General features: G+C 41.2%; 3 protein-coding genes across 3 annotated transcripts; 2 read left to right on the plus strand and 1 right to left on the minus strand.

Annotated features, from left to right (window-relative positions):
* Positions 1 to 6,775: 6,775 nt before the first annotated feature.
* LOC306966072 (uncharacterized protein) lies at positions 6,776 to 9,691 on the plus strand (the record flags this gene model as incomplete). Its single annotated transcript, XM_079560706.1, has 4 exons — positions 6,776 to 6,837; positions 6,904 to 6,971; positions 9,028 to 9,363; positions 9,660 to 9,691. The coding sequence occupies 4 exons, from the start codon at positions 6,776 to 6,778 to the stop codon at positions 9,662 to 9,664; spliced, it is 471 nt and encodes a 156-aa protein (XP_079416832.1). The 3' UTR covers positions 9,665 to 9,691.
* A 918-nt stretch (positions 9,692 to 10,609) lies between these two features.
* Positions 10,610 to 12,649, minus strand: mettl6 (methyltransferase 6, methylcytidine). Its single transcript, XM_079562206.1, has 5 exons — positions 12,330 to 12,649; positions 12,101 to 12,235; positions 11,138 to 11,308; positions 10,925 to 11,066; positions 10,610 to 10,839 (listed from the first exon to the last, which is right to left on the minus strand). Exons 1-5 carry the CDS (start codon positions 12,594 to 12,596, stop codon positions 10,682 to 10,684), a joined length of 873 nt encoding a protein of 290 aa, XP_079418332.1. The 5' UTR covers positions 12,597 to 12,649; the 3' UTR covers positions 10,610 to 10,681.
* A 322-nt stretch (positions 12,650 to 12,971) lies between these two features.
* Positions 12,972 to 19,204, plus strand: eaf1 (ELL associated factor 1). The gene is made up of 6 exons (XM_079561692.1): positions 12,972 to 13,235; positions 13,449 to 13,543; positions 13,637 to 13,773; positions 16,065 to 16,237; positions 16,509 to 16,706; positions 17,903 to 19,204. Exons 1-6 carry the CDS (start codon positions 13,133 to 13,135, stop codon positions 17,950 to 17,952), a joined length of 756 nt encoding a protein of 251 aa, XP_079417818.1. The 5' UTR covers positions 12,972 to 13,132; the 3' UTR covers positions 17,953 to 19,204.
* The last annotated feature ends 1,342 nt before the right edge of the window (positions 19,205 to 20,546 follow it).

Below are 20,546 nucleotides of genomic sequence, written 5' to 3' on the forward strand. Positions count from 1 at the left end.
GGACGCACCGGGAACAGCCTCGTGCAGTCCGTGCAAAATACAAAATACATCCAGAAAGACAGAATAGACAAGGCAAGGCAAGTTTATTTGTAGAGCACAATTCATACACAAGGCAATTCAAAGTGCTCCACAGTTGCATAAATATAAGAAAACAAATACAATCAATAAAAACATCAACATAAAATTAATCAATTACAGTAAGAGGCAAGAGTGTAGATAAAATACTTTCAGTTATATCTATTTTTAAGTCTTTTTTTGACTCGCTCTGTCTTGAGCACTAGACTAGAGAGAAATGCCTCAATGTCGAGTTGACTGTAATCATCATCATTGTAGGACTGTCACGATTATATGTCATGTTTTCCTTATAGAACATTTGGACCGTTGTGCACATAATAATATGACAATTAAAAATGAGTAAGTACTCCAGTTAACATTTAACTAGCCTATTAACTATACATAATAATATAAGTGTAGGGCCTGCTAAGTTGAACATTTCCCTAAAACATGGGAAAAACTGGTTTCAACTTCAATCCCAACCTCTTCATCATCTATTTCAATTCATCTTCTAGAACTAGAGGTGGGGTTTCATGACAGAAGCCAAATAGTTGCTCAAGTAAGAGGACTTAAAGAAGTAGTGTAGTAGTGTGAGAACTGTACTGTGAGAATCTGAGCGTAAAAGTTGAATTCATGTTTCAAAAGTGATATGAGAAAGAAAACCTGAGATAAAGTGAAAGAAAATACCCTATGAAGAATGAAGTAAACAACACACACAATACATAGATTTTAGGCATTGCCACTTCTCCACAAAGATTTACTCACAGGGTCAAAAGTTCATGTTTTTACTCAAGTAAGAGTACACATACTTCATTATAATATTACTCAATTAGAAGTAAAAGTAAAGTATGAAAAAAGTACTTGCAAACGTACAGTTACTTCAAAAAGTGACTTAATTCAAAATGTAACTGAGTGCAATCCACCGCTGTCTTTAACCATATGTTTGATATAAAAGTACACAGTGTATAATCTGACAATGAGCTTAATAGATACAACTCATAGTTCCACTTCGATCTGTGGCTCCGTCACACGAGGAGCTGCTGATGGAAATGTGAAAGTACCCGTTAGAAAAAAGACCTTTGGACAGTCAGCTTTTACTGTCCAGGGAGCTAAACCCTCCTGAGCTGAAACAGGACTTTAAAAATGAACTAAAGCGTATTTTAAAAAGAGATCAAGTCCCTCAAGTGCACTTCCTTTGTGTAATCCATCAATCCATCCATCCATCCATCCATCCATCCATCCATCCATCCATCCATCCATCCATCCATCCATCCATCCATCCATCCATCCATCCATCCATCCATCCATCCATCCATCCATCCATCCATCCATCCATCCATCCATTTTCTTCCACTTGTCCGTTGCCGGATCATGGGGGCTGTTGGAGCTGCCCAAATCACATTGCACCAGCCTCCATGGCTCCTCCTGCAGGTGGTGGGTCCACAGAAGGGACGGCCTCATGATTAACCGGGCCTGCTGGTCTCTCATAAGGGGCTTCTGAACTGCTCTTCGTCTGACCCGTCACCTATAGGACCTGTTTGCCCTGGGAGACCCTACCAGGGGCACAAAGCCCCCGACAACAGAGCTCCCAGGATCATTCAGGTGCTCAAACCCCTCCACCACGTTAAGGTGGCGGTTCCAGGAGGGGCCTTTGTGTAATGTCAGAATTAATTAATTAATGTTGCTGTAAATGTATTTTTTGTACTTTCTGTGTGCATTTGAAAAGCCCTTCTAGGGACGGACATTGCAAATTAGCCTTGGCTATAAATGTTGTAATGTGGTACATGTTTATTGTTCACACATGTCCCTATCAAATAAATGAATAAAAAAAGTAAGTATATAGGCTTGCATTAGTAAGTGTGAAATTGGTATTGTTTATTATCAATGTGTTTATTTCCAACATAGTATAAAACAAGCTTGTAGCTGCTCTGCAAAAAGAGTTTATAACAAGTGCTCATTTTCAACTCCAGACTCTGGTTGGGCCTTTCAACACAACATTAAATCACATGAAAACATTTTCAATTTCATCATAAAAACTATATACACTGTACAAATCGTTCAGTCACACAAACAAACTCAGTGCTATTCTCACAACATTGCACTTTTGTACGACGCGGCAGACCTGCTGGAGTCCTGCAGTGTGGTGCAGGTGTGACTGATGGAGCCTCTGGTGACTATGTGGCTGTTTTGTCTCTGTATAAATGAACTGAGCGGCTCAGGTGGGACGTTATTGATACATTTAAATGTTCACGTTAAACGTATGTGTGTGCGTGATCTGCAGCTTGCGAGCGTCTTCAGAGCAGCCTCCCTCTCAGTGGCTGGGACTGAAACACGGCCCTGGACTCTGACCAGCCTGGCCCAAGTGAGTGTAAATGCATCGCTTCCACAAAGACACATTTTCACCTCTTACCCCCCGTCTTAACCCAGTGGCTTTTCTCGAGTTCAGCTTTACCCAAATCTAAAAGCTTCTCAACTGGAAAGCAACGGTGTAACGCTTAATTTGAAAGCTAAGACCTACAAAAGTGATCGCTGCATTTTTGTCACATTTTCTGTTGTTTTTTGTTGCCTTTTCATTACTTTTTTCATTGCTATGTCGTCATGTTTTCACGTTTTTGTCGTATTTTTGTTGATTTTCACCCTTGTCTTTCGTCGCTATTTCAACGCTTCCCTTTTAAGCTTTTAGATTTGGGTAAAGCTCGGTTAAGGTGGGGGGTAAGAGGCCGGACCGGTGGCCCGAGAGCCAGTGGCCCTTCTGTGCTCTTCCAGAATGGACATGTGGCCAGTCCGCCCCTGCTCCCTCTGCAGTGTCTGTTCTAAGACATGTCCGCACACAGGGAAACGGCGCAGTGTCCTCTCCTGTCCTCAGGTCCACCTCACTGACCTGTGCGTGAGCTGTCAGGGTGATTTATAACCACACGAGAGCTGGCCCGGGACAGAGCATCTTAAAGGTCACCTGTGGCTGAGTGACTGTGCATTTGTGTCATTATGGTTTATATTGACACAGTGAACAGCAGACTTGTTTGTATATTTGCCCTGTTGTTCTTTGTTGACCATCCGCACCTTGTGTTTTAATTATGAGCTATTCTTTTGTGCTCATGTACACCGGAGCTGTGCGCAATTGCGCACGAGCACAGCTGAGAGGGAACAGTCGGTCTGTCGGTAGGGACAGAGAAAAAGAGAGATAGAGGGATGATTGTGATCTCTTGTTTTCAGGGGAGGAAATAGTTTTTGGTGGAGTTTGTGCTGGACAGAAACCGCAAAAATAACGCTGCGCAAATGAGTGATACGTATCTTTTCCCACTTTGTAGTGGTTATACGGAAATTCTGCAGGCATTCTAGTGGTTATACGGCGTATACCTGCGTATTACGTAGACTACACCACTGAGCTGCTCTAAAGCTCTTTAGAATCATGCACCGGCTCATGTTGTTTTCATTGGTTTTTTGTGTCGTTTTTGCCATGTTTTGTTGCTTTGTTTTCGCTTTTTCTCCTTAGTTTTTTAAGCTTTTTTGTCATGTTTTTGTCACTTTTAAGTTGTGGTTTTGTCGCTTTTTTAATTGTGCTATTGTTGCCTTTCCTGCACGTTTTTGTTTCTTTTTTTTTTTTTTTTTACAAAGCTTTTAGATTTGGGTAATGCCAAACTGGAGAACATGTAGCCTACTCGGCTCACGTGGGGGTTAAGAGGTTAAACCTTGGACTAAACATCATCCTCCATTATTTTCAGTGAAAAGTTGATAGCATAATGTGTTAAATATTGTGTGATCATTTAAATAATCACAATCACGTCATCACTTAGAACTCTGAGGTTTCCATGGGCACCGCAGTGTTTTGATGCGTTAATGATAAAACGACTCGTGGTCCTGGTTTCTCTCGGCGGGCGGTGGCCGAGCGGAGAGCGCGCTCCGAGGCCACATGCGCAAACGTCCGCCCGGGTGGAGCCCTGAACACCTGGGAGACTTCCGGACCCGGCTTCGTGTGCGCGCTCACACGAACCGGTGGTCGCCGGGGAAAGAGGGTCTCTGCTTCGAATAGCGCTAGAGTGGCTAAACATTTTGAGGATTTTTTTAGGAAACACGCCGACTTCAAGGTCACGGGTTCGAGCCCGGCAGTGTCACAATAACACGAGACTGATTCAATAAAAATATTTCTAACATAGGTCAGGGCGAGGGGCAGGGCTGTACTGGCCATTGGGAGAATCGGGAGTTTTCCCGGTGGGCCGACGTAGGCTAATTTTGGGCCGGTTGGGCCTGTCAGATCGAGATCAGGCCCGTAATGCCTTACACGGCCCACAATTAGAGGGAAAAGCCATTACTCTCGCAGAAACAACTTAACATTATGGCCGCTGACAAGAACATCGTTGCATTTTTGTAGCTACACATTTGAAACTGACTTTTAGAAACTGAAGCAAAAGTACTTTGTTGCAAACGGAGCCTCTCCACAGTTTAGAAAAGGCGAGAGGTGATGAACCTGGAGGCGGAAATCCAAAATGTGATTACTTTTATTGTTGTCAATTTGATCCTATTTCCTATGGATCCTCATCTACTTTGGAATGATCAGACTGTCTCCAGATGAAGGAATTGAATCTGAATGCGTTTGCCCTTTGACCTGGGGCAGTTGTGCTACACTGCAGGGGGAGAGTGGTGACTGAATCTGACTGTGATATAAAGGCCACAGCTGGACCTTTTAACTCTGTCCTTTGGCTCTTTGAGTTTGGAAAGAGGCAGGAATGAGAGATGATGACATTTAGCTCATGGATGGAGTAGCCTTTGTATCCATTTTAAATTAGTACTTTGAAATGAAAGATATATTCACTAGCCTCTGCACCTTAACCTGCTACTTGCCGTCCCCCCGATCAGAGGGCTAGGGTTAGCGTTAGGGCAGGGGTGGGCAATTCATTTTCATAAAGGGCCACATGAGAAGCCTGAATTGAGTCGGAGCCGCACCAACAATAACTCAAAACTTATATCGGGATACAAGTATAATATATGGGGAGTGTCTCGCCGGGGTCCATAAACAAAAGCTCCAAAATAAAGGAATAACAATTTGCCTGACAGGACTGTAGCCTCATATAAACACTTACACTTAATGTACTATACAAGCCTGTGTCACAAGTCTCTGCTATATTGTAGTCAATGTTCATTCACTCTACTACTATTGTAGCCACAGCTGCCCAGGGGCAGACTGGCCATTTCCAACTTGCAAGTCACACAATGTGTTGTTTATATCCTGATTTCTTATCATGTCAGTGCCCTCTGCTGGACACCTGTGGAATTCTTTCCTTTGATTCTTATTTAATCTGCCCCCTAGTGGCTGGAATGAGCAGACTGGTAATAAAAAAAAATATCATAACTCTGGGCTAGGAATGGGCTAGAGACTTACTTTTTTTTAATGCTTTACAAGTGGTGGGCCGGGCTGAATCATCTCTGTATTTTGCCCAGGTCTAGGGGTTAGCGTTAGGGTTTGGGGTTAGGGTAAGCATTAGGGGTTAGGGTTTGGGGTTAGGGTAAGCATTAGGGGTTAGGGTTTGGGGTTAGGGTAAGCATTAGGGGTTAGAGTTGGGGTTAGCGTTAGCATTAGGGGTTAGAGTTGGGGTTAGCGTTAGCATTAGGGTTTGGGGTTAGGATTAGCGTTAGGGGATTGGGGTTAGGGGTTAGCGTTAAGGGTTAGGGTTAGGGTTGGGATTGGGGTTAGGGGCTAGCGTTGGGGTTAGGTGTTAGGGTTAAGGTTAGGGTTTTGATCAGGGTTATGATTAGGTTTTGAATGGCAAATTTGAGGAAGGTTTTGTTTCACTCACACAAATCCTACACAGTTTTAGAAACTAGAAGGTTTGAGGTATCACACTGGCATATCGGTTGTACGGTCTCCAGTCCATACACTTTGAGAGTTGGATAATACTAGCCCTGAGATGGCAGGTTAAACTATGAATGATAAAACAGTGACCTCTACTGTTCATTACAAGGCTTTTCATTTTCACATGCTTCAATACAACACACATTACTTTATACACTTTATTTTACTTAGACACACAATAGGAAATCTAGTCAAGACATTGATGAGGTTATAAATAATAATTATTATTCTCTCCTTCAAACTTTGCTTTCGTCATAGAATCCTCCTCTTCTCATTCTGGCCTAAAAGTTATAACCTGGAATGCAAAAGTTTAGGCAAAGCATTTAGACAATCCTCATGCATTCTGGAGACAAAAACACATTTTGAAATTGAACATTTTGGATGAAATGAGCAATGGTCAGTTTGTAGATGATGGGGCACAGAATTTCCTGAAAATAGCACCTGGTAATCCTGGGGGTTCACCCATCATCCTTTGGGGCTGTGTTGCAGCCAGTGGCACGAGGAACAATTTGCAGGTTGAACAAAGGATTCAATTAATATCCAACAAGTTAAAAGGCAATTGGCTTCTAGAAATGGGTAAGGATCCAGAACACACATTAAGAAGTGCTGATGGTTTTACTTAACAATGTGTAGACTGTATTGCTAGTTAACTTACTGTTATCCTCAAAGACAAATTTCTAAGTGATCCCAAACTTTGGAGCGACAGTGTACAGTTTCATTATTTCAATTTTATTCTAAGAAAGACATGGTTACCTCGCTGTGTACAGTGTACTAACTTAAGTAGGTCTAACAGGAAGTTAAGGTAAACTCTTACCTATACCCCCCGTGTTTGCTACTGAATTCACACCTGCTACTGGTCAAAGGAAACGGAAAATGCACCACAAAGTCCTCAGCCCACACAAGCGCAGTGACTACTGTATAGAAGAGGTTTACAAGTGAGATCACTTCCTCTGCTGCTCTCAGCTCATCGCACTGCTCGACCTGTCTGTGATCTTTGTCAGAATGAATGCCTTAACTACACTCACTTTGCTTCTGGTGACCACCTTCTATTGGACATCGGCCGAAGACGGTGAGAAAACATAAAAGTGCTTTGTCTAGACAGCACGGTGTATCGGCTAATTATTGTTATTTCGACGTTATGGATTACAATAACCTTAAAGTGAAGTCTCCAGTTTGAGTTTTGCACGTGGGAGCTTAAAATGTGCAAAAATTCAGTTTCATTTGTTTAGTTTTTTTCCTGTTTTGTCCCTGTTTTAATCACTTTCAAGTTTTAACACAGTTTTGGGATTTTTGTTTAAATGAATGGAACATATTGTTTTGAAATGGTTTGGGAAAATATTGCAATATCGCTCTTGCATTTACTGAATAGTTACTAAAAAAGAAAAAAAAAAGAAAAAAAAAATCTGATATTATGCGGAAGATGAGCCTAAAGAAACTCTTTTGTCATGTTTATCATATTGATGAATCTCGCAAATATCACTATTGCAGCAAGACCAGCACAGCACAGCCTCAAATTAAAGATAGTTACTTCAAATAACTGAGTACACAATGTATCTCGAAGCAGTAAATGTGCAACTTATTAGAGAAATCAGGATAAGACTGAAAACACCACATAACACAATGTTGAACACAACACAATCGTCCAGTGTTTTGTTGCTGTCACCGTTCTGTGAGTTTTGTGTTCATCCATGGCACAAAGAGAACAAATATCTTGCTGGTCTGTCTGGCAGAACATCTTTAGAACCTCAGAGCCATGGAGTGGACAGATGCTTTGCACGAGATTTGAACAAGGTGGCATCAGTTGGTGTTTCAAAAACGCAGAGGATTCATGATGTGGTTGTAGATGAAGCTCACAATATGACGCTCTGCATACCAGGCAAGACTTCACTGATTTGAGTTTCTTTCCGTGGCAGACATCGCACGCTGTATCTTCGTTTGTGGCACAGTAATGATCTGGAAGAGCTGTCTGGAGTCTTGTCAACTCCTTAAGCACAGCAGCAAAACGAGCAAAGGTCTTGTTGGGAATATCTTTGCGCAAGTAGCCGGCTGAAAATATGGTTTGACCCCAAAAAAATTGCTACAAAAGGCTTTTCAATGGTTTTCTGTAGTATCAGGTGTGCTTATTAACATACTAAAAGTCTACCAAAATCTGACCACTGGAAAGGTCTAATTTTCAAGATGGCGTCCAAGAGGGTGGCGAGATCCTTAAAATGCCCATTACTCCTTTGTTATTCATCCTAGACAAGTCATTTTGGTGTCTAATGCAATTTTTGGGGGTTAGTTTTTTTTTTTTTTTCATATAAGCAGCCGCCTAAAGTTGGACAGTTGTAGTCCTCTACTACATCCTGCTCATTCCAGCGCTGATCGATACAGCTGAGGCACAAGCATATGGCCACAGGGAATAGTGGCAGGCTCCTTTAAGACATCCGCACATAAAGAGCAGCACAGCTTGTCCCGCTGGATTTGCTGAAGCGGCATTTCACCAGAGATGACAGTATTACTTTGTCGGGGCAGGAGGGAGGGGTTTTCCTCATTCCAACAAAAGAGTGGGGTGGGTGGAAGTGACAGAGCTGTAAATGCTCTGAAAGGACCTGCACCCAACTTTATTCCCCACTAATAGTGAAATAATAAAATGTGTTTGTTCAGTTAGTACACTGGAAACACAAACATTGTGAAAAGAAGGAGAAAATGTTATTGAACGTAAATAAGCTGGTTAGTTCTTGTTTGTATAAATGGTGCATAGATGAAAAGTGTGAAACACACTTCTAAAATCGTCTCTGCGAAGAACTGGGTCGTGAGAAATTATATATTCATTATAAACCAGAAAATCGGGTACAGTGCCTTTAAAAGACTGCATTGTTCTGTTTTGAAAGAGCTGGTTAGAGTATTTTAGTTCTAATTCAGCAGCAAACAAAACACCTGGAGTCATCTTTGGCTGACAAAGAAGAACGAGGAAGGAGTTAAAACAATAGCTAATGGCCAGAGGTGCTTTACAGTTTGAGCACTGACATGATCAGAACCACATCAGCAGATAGAGCATTTTAAGTCTTTTGAGAACAGACTGAATGTGCTGGACTTTTCAAACATGTACAGTGAAAAGCCTGTATTGTCTATTTTCTGTTCAGATCCTCTGGAGGTCCTGTACAAATCCGAAACCTTCACGTCATCGCCTGGATCTTCAGTCAAACTCACTTGTCAGCTGCACTATGACCCGGTGCAGTGCGGTCAGATCCATGGCGTGTGGTTCCGCCTGGACCCTGAGTTTGAGCTCACTGACCCGGGGAAATATTCAACTATAGTAAATGAGACCATCACAGAGAACAACTGGAGACGTAGACAAGTCCAGACCGAGATATTGGACCTGACCTACAAGGATGAGGGTTCTTACCAGTGCGTGGCTGAGGCTGATTTTAAGAAAGCACAGAAGTTCATGGGTCATCTCATCACTGTGATTGTAAAAGGTGAGGGATCAACGATGGTTTTGAATAGATGTGGTGTCGATTATTGTGCAAAACCGCTGTATTGCATATCACAAGTTATAAACAATAGAAATTGGGGTGTCCAGATGATGTCTCAGGCATTGGGAAAATGTGAATGTTGTAACTGCCTAAAAGCCAATGTGGAAATTAACCTTCATCTCGACACCAAGCTCTTATCACCAATTGCACATCATCAGTGACCTGTAGTTTCAGTGCAGTTTAAAAACAGCTGAATATGCCCATATGTGCAGCTTACTACTCTTATTTTTGTCTTGCAGACTGACCGGAGGTTTTGGCACATCCATGGAAGACTTATATTCCTTACTACAATCCATACATGTCACTGTTAACTTAAAACAAACATTACATATGTATATGCATCATTACATATAGTTACTTGTACTTTCAGCTTTCAGAGCAAATAAACTTCAGCTGTGTCCTTTTTACATGTTTTTTTGTGCAAACCAAACCACAGGACAGGAAAGAGCAGCTGTTTCACCACGATCAAGCTCAACCACAAGTCAAGGCACTTACTCAATATCAAGGCAAACATGTTTAGTCTGAGGGGTTGCACAATAATGCAAGTCTTTCACATAGATCTGGTCTATCAGTCTCAAGGTGACGGTGTAGAGATGACATTTCCATACAATGTATAATGTACTTAAAATGAAATTTTACTCAAGAAGCAATAGTGGCCATAGTACAGTAGTTATTCAAGTAGGTGAAAAAGTAAAATACCATTTGAGGTCTGATTTATGATTCAGTAGTGACTTGAAGTATTAGAAACAAAACTTATGTAAAAACACTATTATTTCCAAAGAAAATACCAGAAAAATATACAAAAATAATTTCCGAGGAATCAGGTTCATGAAACACAAACTATCTGTTTTATGTGTCGACATGAAACTTTTGACACTTACTCACTGTGGAACGAGTGACCTATTTTTTTTTTACTCAAGAGTTCAGATACTTTATTAATGTTACTCAAGTAGAAGTAAAAAGTACCATATGATAAAACTCCTCGACTTCTAATTACTTCAAAAGGCCACTCATGTACATTGCCTCTGGCTCTACCTTGGATAAATACAACTGGGGCTTTTTCGCTCAACAGTGCCACCAACTGGTCATCTCAAAAACCACAATGTGTGCTGTTATGATCTCATTAAATCAATTCAATATTTACTGATTTATTATAATATACACATATAAAATTATACAAAAGGTACATATAAAATACACAATTATAATCACATTATTGTAAAACCAAAAGTCTGTAAAAGAGAAATCTCTAATTTAACTGTCATGATGAAGTCTGAGTCTGTTTGCTCTTGATGAATTTACTTTGAAGAAACACCCTGGGAACACAGAGTCCCTCCTTCTTGTTGACCGTCTCTCTCAGAACATAGTCGTTTGCGATGGACTGGAATCCTGCACTCTCGAACAGCTCAGCCAAGAATTCTACAGACAAAAAGAAGAGAATGTATATTATATATGTTGAATCAAGTTCACTGACAAACTATTTATTGTCAACAAGACTGCAGACCTTTTGAGAAGAAGTAGGACCTGGTTCCATCTTGTCGGACATAAAAATTGTCCCCCAACTTGTTACCAGCTTTAAATCTAAGCATGGCATGATCATACAGACCATAATCCCTAAACAAGACAATCCCTCCAGGCTTCACAACCTGCAAAAACAATCAAAATGTAAGTATCTTATTGTCAGGGATCATTGTTTAATCTTCCTACATGTGTTTACCGTGTTGATATTCTCTACGGCCTGCCTCATTTTGTCCGGATGGATGGCTGAGAGGACAAAGATGAGAGTGACGACATCAACACTGCTCTCAGGTATATGTTCTCTGAGGTCATCTTTGGTTAAATCACACTGGAAGGCACAGCAGCGCTCTGAGCTGTACAAGGGGTTTTGCTATTAATGATATAACATAATGAAACAGTTAGCTATTACATAATGAAATTAGGGCTGCAACTAACGATTATTCTGTAATCGATTAATCTATCGACTATTTTTACGATTAATCGATTAGTCGCTTGGCTATGAATGGTGTAAGAAAATTTTATTTTTTTCCATTTTTTTTATCACATAAAGCTAAAGTGGAGCCGCTTGAGGACGTGTTGATGGAGTAAACGTAAAGTAAATGTTTGTTGGAGGCTCTTGGCGCTAATTCTGCTTCTGATTGGACGAGACACAAACAGATATTCATGAAATTTACAATGTACAAAGTGTACTACATACACTTGCTACAAAAACAAAGTAGGTTTTCATCAAAAATACTACATTTTCATACAATTTTTGCTCTATTTGAGTCTGTGTGAACCAGAAAACGATTAATCGATTACTAAAATAGTTGTCGACTATTTCAATAATCGATTAGTCGTCGATTAATCGATTAGTTGTTTCAGCCCTAAATGAAATGATGCCACTGTCGTCCTGCACTAAAACCACAATACAAAGCTAAATTATATATAATACCTTATAATGTATAATCTAAAAATATATATAAAATAAGTAATAAGCACTTACTATATTTAAAGTCCTAGATTAGACTTTGTTCATTCAAATTTTGACACGACTAAATACTTATTTTGACAAGTTTAATTTTAAGTATCAGCGCTGAAATGCAAGCCTGTTCCTGAGTAAAGCAACAGTAAATGTAGCATCAATCATTTTAATTCCAACAAAACATCAATTCCCACTCACTTTAACAAATTTCACTGCTCGTGGAGAGAAGTCACAGGCATACATGTAAACACTGAGGTCCTCTTCCAGCAGTGGAAAGATACAGTTTCCAACACCACATCCTGCTTCTAGAAGCACCAGTTTCTGCGCTTCAAACTGCAAACACACATAAAGGTGATACATATAACAACAAAAAAACACGACACAAACAGAATAAAAATAATAAAGTCTGCAAGCATATTTTCCAGACCTCTCTGCAGGCTTTGAGCTCCTCAAACTCCCTTGTTGTCCAGTGCCTGTCTTTAAAGAAATTAGTTGTATTTCTCTTGTAAAACAAATCCCAGTTTCTCTGTGCTTCTTTCTCCAGCTTCATCTGTTTAAAGTCCGAAACCAAACTCTTGTCACTGTTCAGTGTTTTCAGCTCTTCTTCTGTCAAAACTCTGCCAGAGGGAGACGCGGTCTGTCCGACGGGAAACGGAGTTTCCACGATTTTACTGTCACTTTCTAACAACGCCATTTTAATGCAATTGTTTACAGTTATGAATAGAAGTTATAGGACACTTAAAGACACACATCAAGACTGCAACGCCGGCGATATCACAGTCAAATTAAACCGACTGCATTTCTCATGTTGACAGCGCCATGTTGTGCGTTAGTGAGTTTGGTCCGTGTAGCAAAAAGTCCAGCATTTATTTTCCTGAATTATAGTGATACAACTAAATTACAGCACCGCAGGTGAAATAAATGCCTTTATATATTTACTATGAACGTTTCTTCTTCTTGTTGTTGTTGTTATTATTTATATTTGACATTTTGGTCACTTGTTTTCGGAACATTTAAGATGTAGGACCAAAAGCGGAAAACACGTGACCCAGTGACGTATGTTGTTGTTGTGCTACAGATTAGCAGGCGGCTAATGCGGCTAACGCGGCTAACTCACTCATGGATCTATAAACTCACCCGGTGTCGAGTTGATTACCGTATATTAGATTTTCGGTGTATTGAGTTGTTCTATCTCGGGTGGATTATTAAAGTCACCATTTAAATGCAGACATGAACGGGAGCACGAACTCACTGCTGGATAAAGAGGAGCATGTTTTGAAGCTCGGGGAGAGCTTTGAGAGGAGGCCAAAATCGTCCTTTCACACAATCAGATGTGAGTGAAGGGGTCATGAGTGGGGTCTGGCTGGAATAAACGTAGACCTTAAAACATATATATATATATACTTGATGGTATTTAAAATATTAGATAATACAATACAGACCTTCATTGTACTTTTTTGTCCTTTCCAGTACAAACCTGTTGGAATATTGGTCCATAACATTGAATTTCTTATTGTTTCTGATAAAGCTTGCTGTTTCTTTCCAGATGATTTCAAACCTGCTTCTATTGACACTAGCTGTGAAGGAGAGCTGCAGGTTGGGAAAGGAGATGAAGTCACCATAACACTACCTCATATTCCTGTAATGAATCACTTTATTCAGTCCATGTATAACACAAATATGAAGTGAAGTTAAACTTCATTTACATTGCTGCTGTTGTTGTTGTTGTTTTAGGGCTCCACCCCTCCCATGACAGTCTTCAAAGGGAATAAGCGGCCCTATCAGAAAGACTGTGTCCTCATCATTAACCATGACACTGGGGAGTTTGTGTTGGAGAAGCTGAGCAGCAGCATCCAGGTCAAGAAAACCAGGTGAGCAAGTTTGTGTGTTTCAATTCAATTATTGCACTTTCAACAGTGCTCTTTTAAATGTAAATATGGGGGGTCTTTGTTTCCAACACTGTACCTCTCAAAATCCTATTTGACATCTAATTAATTTCACCATTATCGTTAACGCAGTGTCAGGTGACACAAAATCAAATCAATATTGCAAAAAGTCACTATATATTTTAAAATCACTGAGGTGTCCTCATCCTTTTACTTCTTTTTTTTTACACATTCTAAAACAAATCATGCATTAAATGCGTGTCTTGTTTTTACAATTGGACACAATTAGGACTTTTGTTTGAATTTTGTAAAAAAGCATTGTATTCAAATAATGTATCGCAACTTTGAAAAATGTAGTGAATAATGAATGCTATTTTGATAAAATGTTTTCTTAAATCACTAGCTGAGACCCGGCCTTCGGCCGGGCCTCGCTAGTCTCCACATTTGATATTCTGGGATTATGAGTGATTACAAAGAAATGTCCAACCCGTCACACAGTTCAGCTGTAGACCAGTGGTTCCCAACCCATTCCAAAAACTATGGCCACTACAAATGAGTAAAAGAATGAATGCAAAAAAAAATGTCAAACAAACTGCAATTGGAGTGTTTGATGCACCCGTACTCCTTTCTTATAAACTACAATGACAATATTTTCGCTAAACTCGGGGAACAGGATTCAAGAGACAGTGGAATAATTATGGAGAAATATTAGGGGTTCAGTTCTAACGGTTTGGTTCACGGTGCAGGACCCGTGGTTGGGTGCATCCCGGTAGTGCACAATCCAAAAAAAAGTGAGTAGGTTTTGAAATGAAATAGCCTAATGATCGTTGTTAGACAGTATTTATAACCTTACAATAAAATTGGCAATGCTTTCCAAGCTGCTTTAGAATAAAATGTACCTCTGGGCTCAATACGTGAAAGCAAAATAGAAAGCAAATGGTCCAGCAGCAAAGTAAAAAAAAGATAAAAAGAAAAAAAACTAAGCAGTGCAGGCCATGCGCTCGTTAAGTTGTAGTGTCATTGTCGCTTTTACGCACACGGAGGATAAATCAGTCGGAGCAGCGCGTGTGATTAGAGGCTCGTGTTTGAGCAGGTTTGGGGCGCACACGCACACACATACACACACGCACACACACGCACACATACATACACACACGCACGAACACACACACACACGCGCACACATACAGACGAACGCACACACGCGCACACAGCGCCCTGTTGGGATGCGCACGCGCACACATACACACACACACGCACGAACACACACACATGCGCGCCCACACACATCGCCCTGTTTGTACGCGCGCACACGCACGGCAGTCAGATCTCGTGCACTCGCGTTTTTGTGACAGCGGGTTGTCCTCGGACAGCAGCACCGCGGTCCATAAGGACCCGTGGCCAATGCACGAGGCCGGTGGGACTCGTCACGTGGGGGCCGGCCGCGGATGTAATAACACCAACCACGCACACACGCAGTACTGTCGCCAGGCTTCCTGGTGTTCCCAAACGGTCTCCCATCCCAGTCCTAACCAGGCCTTTCCCTGCTTAGCATTGGAGGAACGGTCTCCCATCCCAGTTCTAACCAGGCACTTTCCTGCTTAGCTTCAAAGTCGGTATGGGAAATAAACATGGCGGCGCCCAGGCGGCGGCCATTGAGTTAGCGTTTTCTATAATAGATGCGGCTCTGCAGAACACAGACCAATACTGTATTTTGCTAAATCTATTTATTCATTTTATTTTTTTAATCTCTGAACCGATCACATTTTCTCCAGTTTGGCATTACCCAAATCAAAAAGCTTCTTGAAAAAAAAGTATAAAAATATCACAAAAACATGACCAAAAAAAAAGCGTATTTCCCATTACAAAAATCTATTTAACATGGGAACAGAACCTTGACTCCCTCTATGAAGGAGGACATTACACAATAGTATTTCAAATTTAAATTTCTTTCTTTGTATCTGAGGCATAAAGTTTGGATGTTATTATTAATTTGAGATGCCAAAACTGCATTTATGTTTCCTTAGCCGCTTAACATGTTTTGGCTGACAGCTCAAAGCCGCTGCAGAAGTGTTACCGGAGCGCGGTGAAGCTGCGCACAGGCCTGTCTGGTTTTCTGGCACCAGGTGGTTTATGGAGAAGCTCTGGTGATGCATCTGTGCCAGTGTGCCACGCTTCCTGGTTGTGATCGCCTCCTCGATCCAGAAGAAAACAAACAATCCAAAAATACATTTCTGAGTAATGACTTTAGCACTTGTGCATTTGTTTGACTCCAGGGCTGAGGGCAGCAGTAAGATCCAGGCGAGGATGGAGCAGCAGTCGGTGCGCTCCACTCAGCCCACCTCTCAGTTCAGAGCCCCCTCTAAACCTGGAGCTGGGGTCAAGATGTCCCCCTCCCCTTCCAAAGACAACCCCTCTCCAGAGCCACAGCTGGACGACATTAAGAGAGGTACTTGGATGGGAGACCGTGGAACACGAGGAAGCCTGTGTGAATGTAGTGAGCGAGTGGTTGGTGGTGGTCGGAGGGGCCGATGGCACAGACTGGTTGCCTTGCTTCCATCAGTCTACCCCAGGGCAGGTGTGCCTACAATAGTAGCTTACCACCACCAAGGATGGAGTGAATGAATAATGCAATGTAATGTGTCTTTCATAAACTCCCTGTCACAGTTTTTCTAAAGAAACATAACATAATAAAGTGTATTGTTGTATTGTTTTTGCAGAGCTGCGTGCAGAGGTGGAGGTGATCGAGCAGATGAGCAGCAGTGGCAGCAGTAGTTCAGATTCAGCCTCTGGAAGTGACAACGACAGCTCCAGCAGCGATGGAGAACATGACCCCCCCAAAGTGCTCAGCCAGACCTCCCCCAGCTGCCCCCAGGTGGCCAACGGGCAGGGCAACAACCAGCTCATGAACACTCTCCGTAAGAATATACACACACACACAGTTACACACGTTTTAAACGGCCTAAACTCTATGCTTAAAGGAACAGGCCACTGTTTTTCCATACAGATATGTTCTTACCTGAGCTTAGACGGGTTGATACGTACCTGTCTGGTCTTTGTGCGTGCCCGTTTGGAGCTGTAGGAATAGGTTGGGAGAAGCCAACTGCTAACAACGTCTTTGGTCATTTTACGGGACTGAGCCCACGCACAAAGACCAGACAGGTACGCATCAACTCGTCTAAGCTCAAGGAGTACTGTAATACTGTACTAAGTGGAGTAGTGCCCAGGGACAAAGATCCTGGTTCAAGGCCTGGAGATGAGGAGGCAGGTTGCACGGATCAAATGCAAAGGCAAATGCATGCAAATATGCAAACGATCTTTAATAGATGTACCTAATATCTAAACCAATTTTTTTTTTTTTTTTTTTTTACTTTTTGTTTATTGACAAGTCAGAACAACAAGTTACAACAAAGGTCTTTGATTTTTTTCCCCCCTCCTCCCCAACAAAACAACAACAAAAAACATTAACCCCCCCGAAAAAAAAAAAAAAAAAGATAAATTAAAAGACAGTAAAGATAATATTAAAGATAATATTAAAAGATAATAATAGTAATAATAATAAATATATATATATATATTTTTTTATCACCAATTTTATTTTTAAACAAAACATTAAATATGAAATATTATTTGAATACATAATTGACTTTATGGTGTGATTCAGACTTAGAGAAGGAAACATGTCTGCTCGACATTTTCCATCTGTCAAAGGAAAGACCAAAAACTGGGGAAGAAGCGATTGACCTTAGACAGATACTGTACGTCCCGGGCTGGCGTGTTTCCTTATTCATGCTGTGTATGGTTTATGTTACTGGGGGAAGCAGGCAGACATAGAGAGAAATGACCCCCATGTGAAGCAGGGATCCACCCTGAGACTGGCGCCACAGAATAGTCATAAAGTGTAAGCAGACCTAGTATATCAGTGAAGTGCAGTTCTGAGCCCAAAGAACAGCTTCTTCTTCTTCTTTGTTCAACGCTCTCTCTTGATGCATGTATGCTTTTTCAGTAGTGGCTTGAAACCTAAACATACACACACAGCAAACGCTTTCAGGCAAAACTCAATGTAATTCTCTCCAAATCCAAAGAATATTATGATATGCCTTTGTGTTTGTAGGGAACGATCTTCAGCTGAGCGAGTCTGGCAGCGACAGTGACGACGCGTGACTTCCTGCTCTCCTCGGCTCTCGCTCCCCTCACTCCTTGTCCAGTGGAGCTGTGAGCCGCGGTCTGTTTATATTTGATGTATATTTTGATTTGACATTTTGAGGATATTTGGGGAGAGCAATATGGAAATACAAAAAAACAACAACCAAAAAACAAGACCCTCTGACGATCTACCAGCTCTTCTATTGGTCAGCCTCCGTCTCGCTCAGAGTGACCGGAGGATTTAAAGGGAACGCACCAGCTTTTAAAAAGTTCCATTGAGAAGTATTTCTGCTTCATTCAGGTTTGCCACTTTTACTGCTTCAATTTGTATTTTCTAGATAATGTTAAGGCAGTATAAATACAAACTGCTCAATTTAGAAAGAAAACCAACACCGTTAATTGCCATATTGCTCATCCCCAGTTGGAGCTATTGAAGTATTTTAGTGCACATGTATATTTTCAGTACTTAGAGCAGCTACTTTATTTTTTACCCATATCATATATTTTGTGTTTCGTAAGATGCGAGAAAGAGATTATTGGAACTTTATTAGACTCGGTCGATGTTTACGCTCGTTCAGTATTCACCGCTGACTTTGGGCTTGTTTTAGCTTTGTTTTTGTTTTTTATTATCGCACAATTCTTGACTTTTTAGTGGTTTTTACGACTTGAAACCTTGAAACGGTTACTTTTTAAGCTTTACAGAAACCAATGCAGTGCAGAAACGGTATTTGATCACGGTATAAAACAGCTACAGTCAAAGTAAGCTAAGTAAAAGTTGTGTGTTTATTGTTGTACATTATTGAAACTATGTTTTTTCTGCAAAAGTTAAGTGAAGAGTGACATTGTTTTAACAGATTGTGAAAGAACCCACACATAAAACAGTCAAAACAGTCAAATAAAAATACGAGAATATGAGATTTGATTCAACATTGTAACCCACGGCTGGACTGGCAAAAAAAAAACTGGCCTGGGACTTTTGGCCCTCTTAAAAAAATCAGCCATATTCACTGCAATAGTCGAAGGCCATTAGCAATACAATAAGCCCTTGAACTAAACTAGTATAAGCTACAAAACAGGGGGCAATAGCTGCATGTTGTTTCTGCCTCTAGAGCACTCACCACTTTAATCTTATCGTTTACAACTTGCTGGAACATCTGTAAAATTACTAAACAATCTTAAAATGTGCGTTCCGTTAAGAAGGTTCCTTTCGCGACTGCGACACAAATAAAGTTCACAAAACCAAACAAATGATCCCACTATTATTCCACCATTAAAGAGGGGGTATTATGCTTTTTTCAGTCACATAGCACCAGTCTATATCACACTACAATGATGACGAAACCTTCTGTTGGTCTGTAAATGCAGTAAATTAGAATAACTGCCTTGTATAAAATGGCTCTCTCAAAATGGCTGTAGTGAATGTCTTGAAATAGGCCTCTGTCTCTTTAAGAACCTCTGACCCTTTCCGACACGCCCCCTCCACACGCTGTCTGTGGCATCAGTGGGGAGGGGGTTCTGCTGAGGAGCAGTGGTTGGTTACTCGGCTGGTGACGAAAGCTCGGAGGCGTCTCCAGGAGGTGGGGGCGTTCCTAGGAGGACTCAGGCAAACCTATCCCTAAAATGGCCGCCGTCAGAGTTTTTACAGATTACTCCAAAATACGTGAATGTGCCAAGGCAACACTTCAGGCATGTTTTTAATGAGGGAACGACATAATAACATGATGTACAGCTTGAAAAAGTCGATTTTGCATAATACCCCCCCTTTAAAGGAACAGGCCACTGTTTTTCCATACTGAGATATGTTCTTGCCTGAGCTTAGACGAGTTGATACGTACCTGTCTGGTCTTTATGCGTGCCCGGGGAAGAGCGTGGTGGGTTCCAACTTCACCCCCGTTTGGAGCCATAGGAATAAATTTGGAGATGCTAAATGCTAACAACATCTTTGCTCGTTTGGCTTGACTGAGCGCCCACACAAAGACCAGACAGTTACGCATCAACTCGTCTAAGCTCAGGTAAGAACATATCTCAGTATGAAAAAATGGTGGCCTGTTCCTTTAAATGATAAAACTCACCACAGAGTTATGGAGGTGTAGAGTGAGAATAGAAGTTCCCAAAAAGGCCAAAACATTGTAAATCCTTTCAATGGAAACACAAAGCTTTTTCCAAACTGCACACACTGACGACGAGGGGCGGGAGAGCGAGTCAACCTAACAACTCCCAACATGCACTTCTTTGCCTACATTTGTCTAAAATGCATAAAAATAGAGGTCTGAGGTTCTGTGAGTCCTGGAGTAGGTGTTACCATAAACTATACTGGCAAATATGATGAGAGGGGTAATGAGTAATACTATATCCGAGAGGCTCATTGCTCAAGAGATTTTCTGGGAACCGCATGTCAAGAAAGCGCTAATAGAGGGCGTCAGCGTCGGTAAGCATCAGAAACACTTGGCGGATGAGTTGTGCATCCAATTATTAGGATTAGCAGTTCCTATTGTGGGCCGGTGTGGTGCAGTACAGGCCTGTTCACTCATCTGGTCTGACCGGCCCAAAAGTAAAACTCCCGATTGCCAGTCCAGCCTTGTTGTAACCTACTCAATATATTTAACCTTTTT

The sequence above is a fragment of the Gobius niger genome (genome assembly GCF_951799975.1).
Source record: "Gobius niger genome assembly, chromosome: 8".
Lineage (NCBI taxonomy): Eukaryota > Metazoa > Chordata > Actinopteri > Gobiiformes > Gobiidae > Gobius > Gobius niger.

Excerpts from the sequence above, each read along its gene's own strand:
- mettl6 (XM_079562206.1), bottom strand. The coding sequence starts at position 12,596 with ATGGCGTTGTTAGAAAGTGACAGTAAAATCGTGGAAACTCCGTTTCCC. Across the intron at positions 11,067-11,137 it reads CCGTAGAGAATATCAACACG|GTTGTGAAGCCTGGAGGGAT; the intron begins GTAAACACATGT and ends TTGTTTTTGCAG. Across the intron at positions 10,840-10,924 it reads GTCCTACTTCTTCTCAAAAG|AATTCTTGGCTGAGCTGTTC; the intron begins GTCTGCAGTCTT and ends TTTTGTCTGTAG.
- eaf1 (XM_079561692.1), top strand. The coding sequence starts at position 13,133 with ATGAACGGGAGCACGAACTCACTGCTGGATAAAGAGGAGCATGTTTTG. Across the intron at positions 16,238-16,508 it reads GCTGGACGACATTAAGAGAG|AGCTGCGTGCAGAGGTGGAG; the intron begins GTACTTGGATGG and ends TTGTTTTTGCAG. Across the intron at positions 16,707-17,902 it reads CCAGCTCATGAACACTCTCC|GGAACGATCTTCAGCTGAGC; the intron begins GTAAGAATATAC and ends TTGTGTTTGTAG.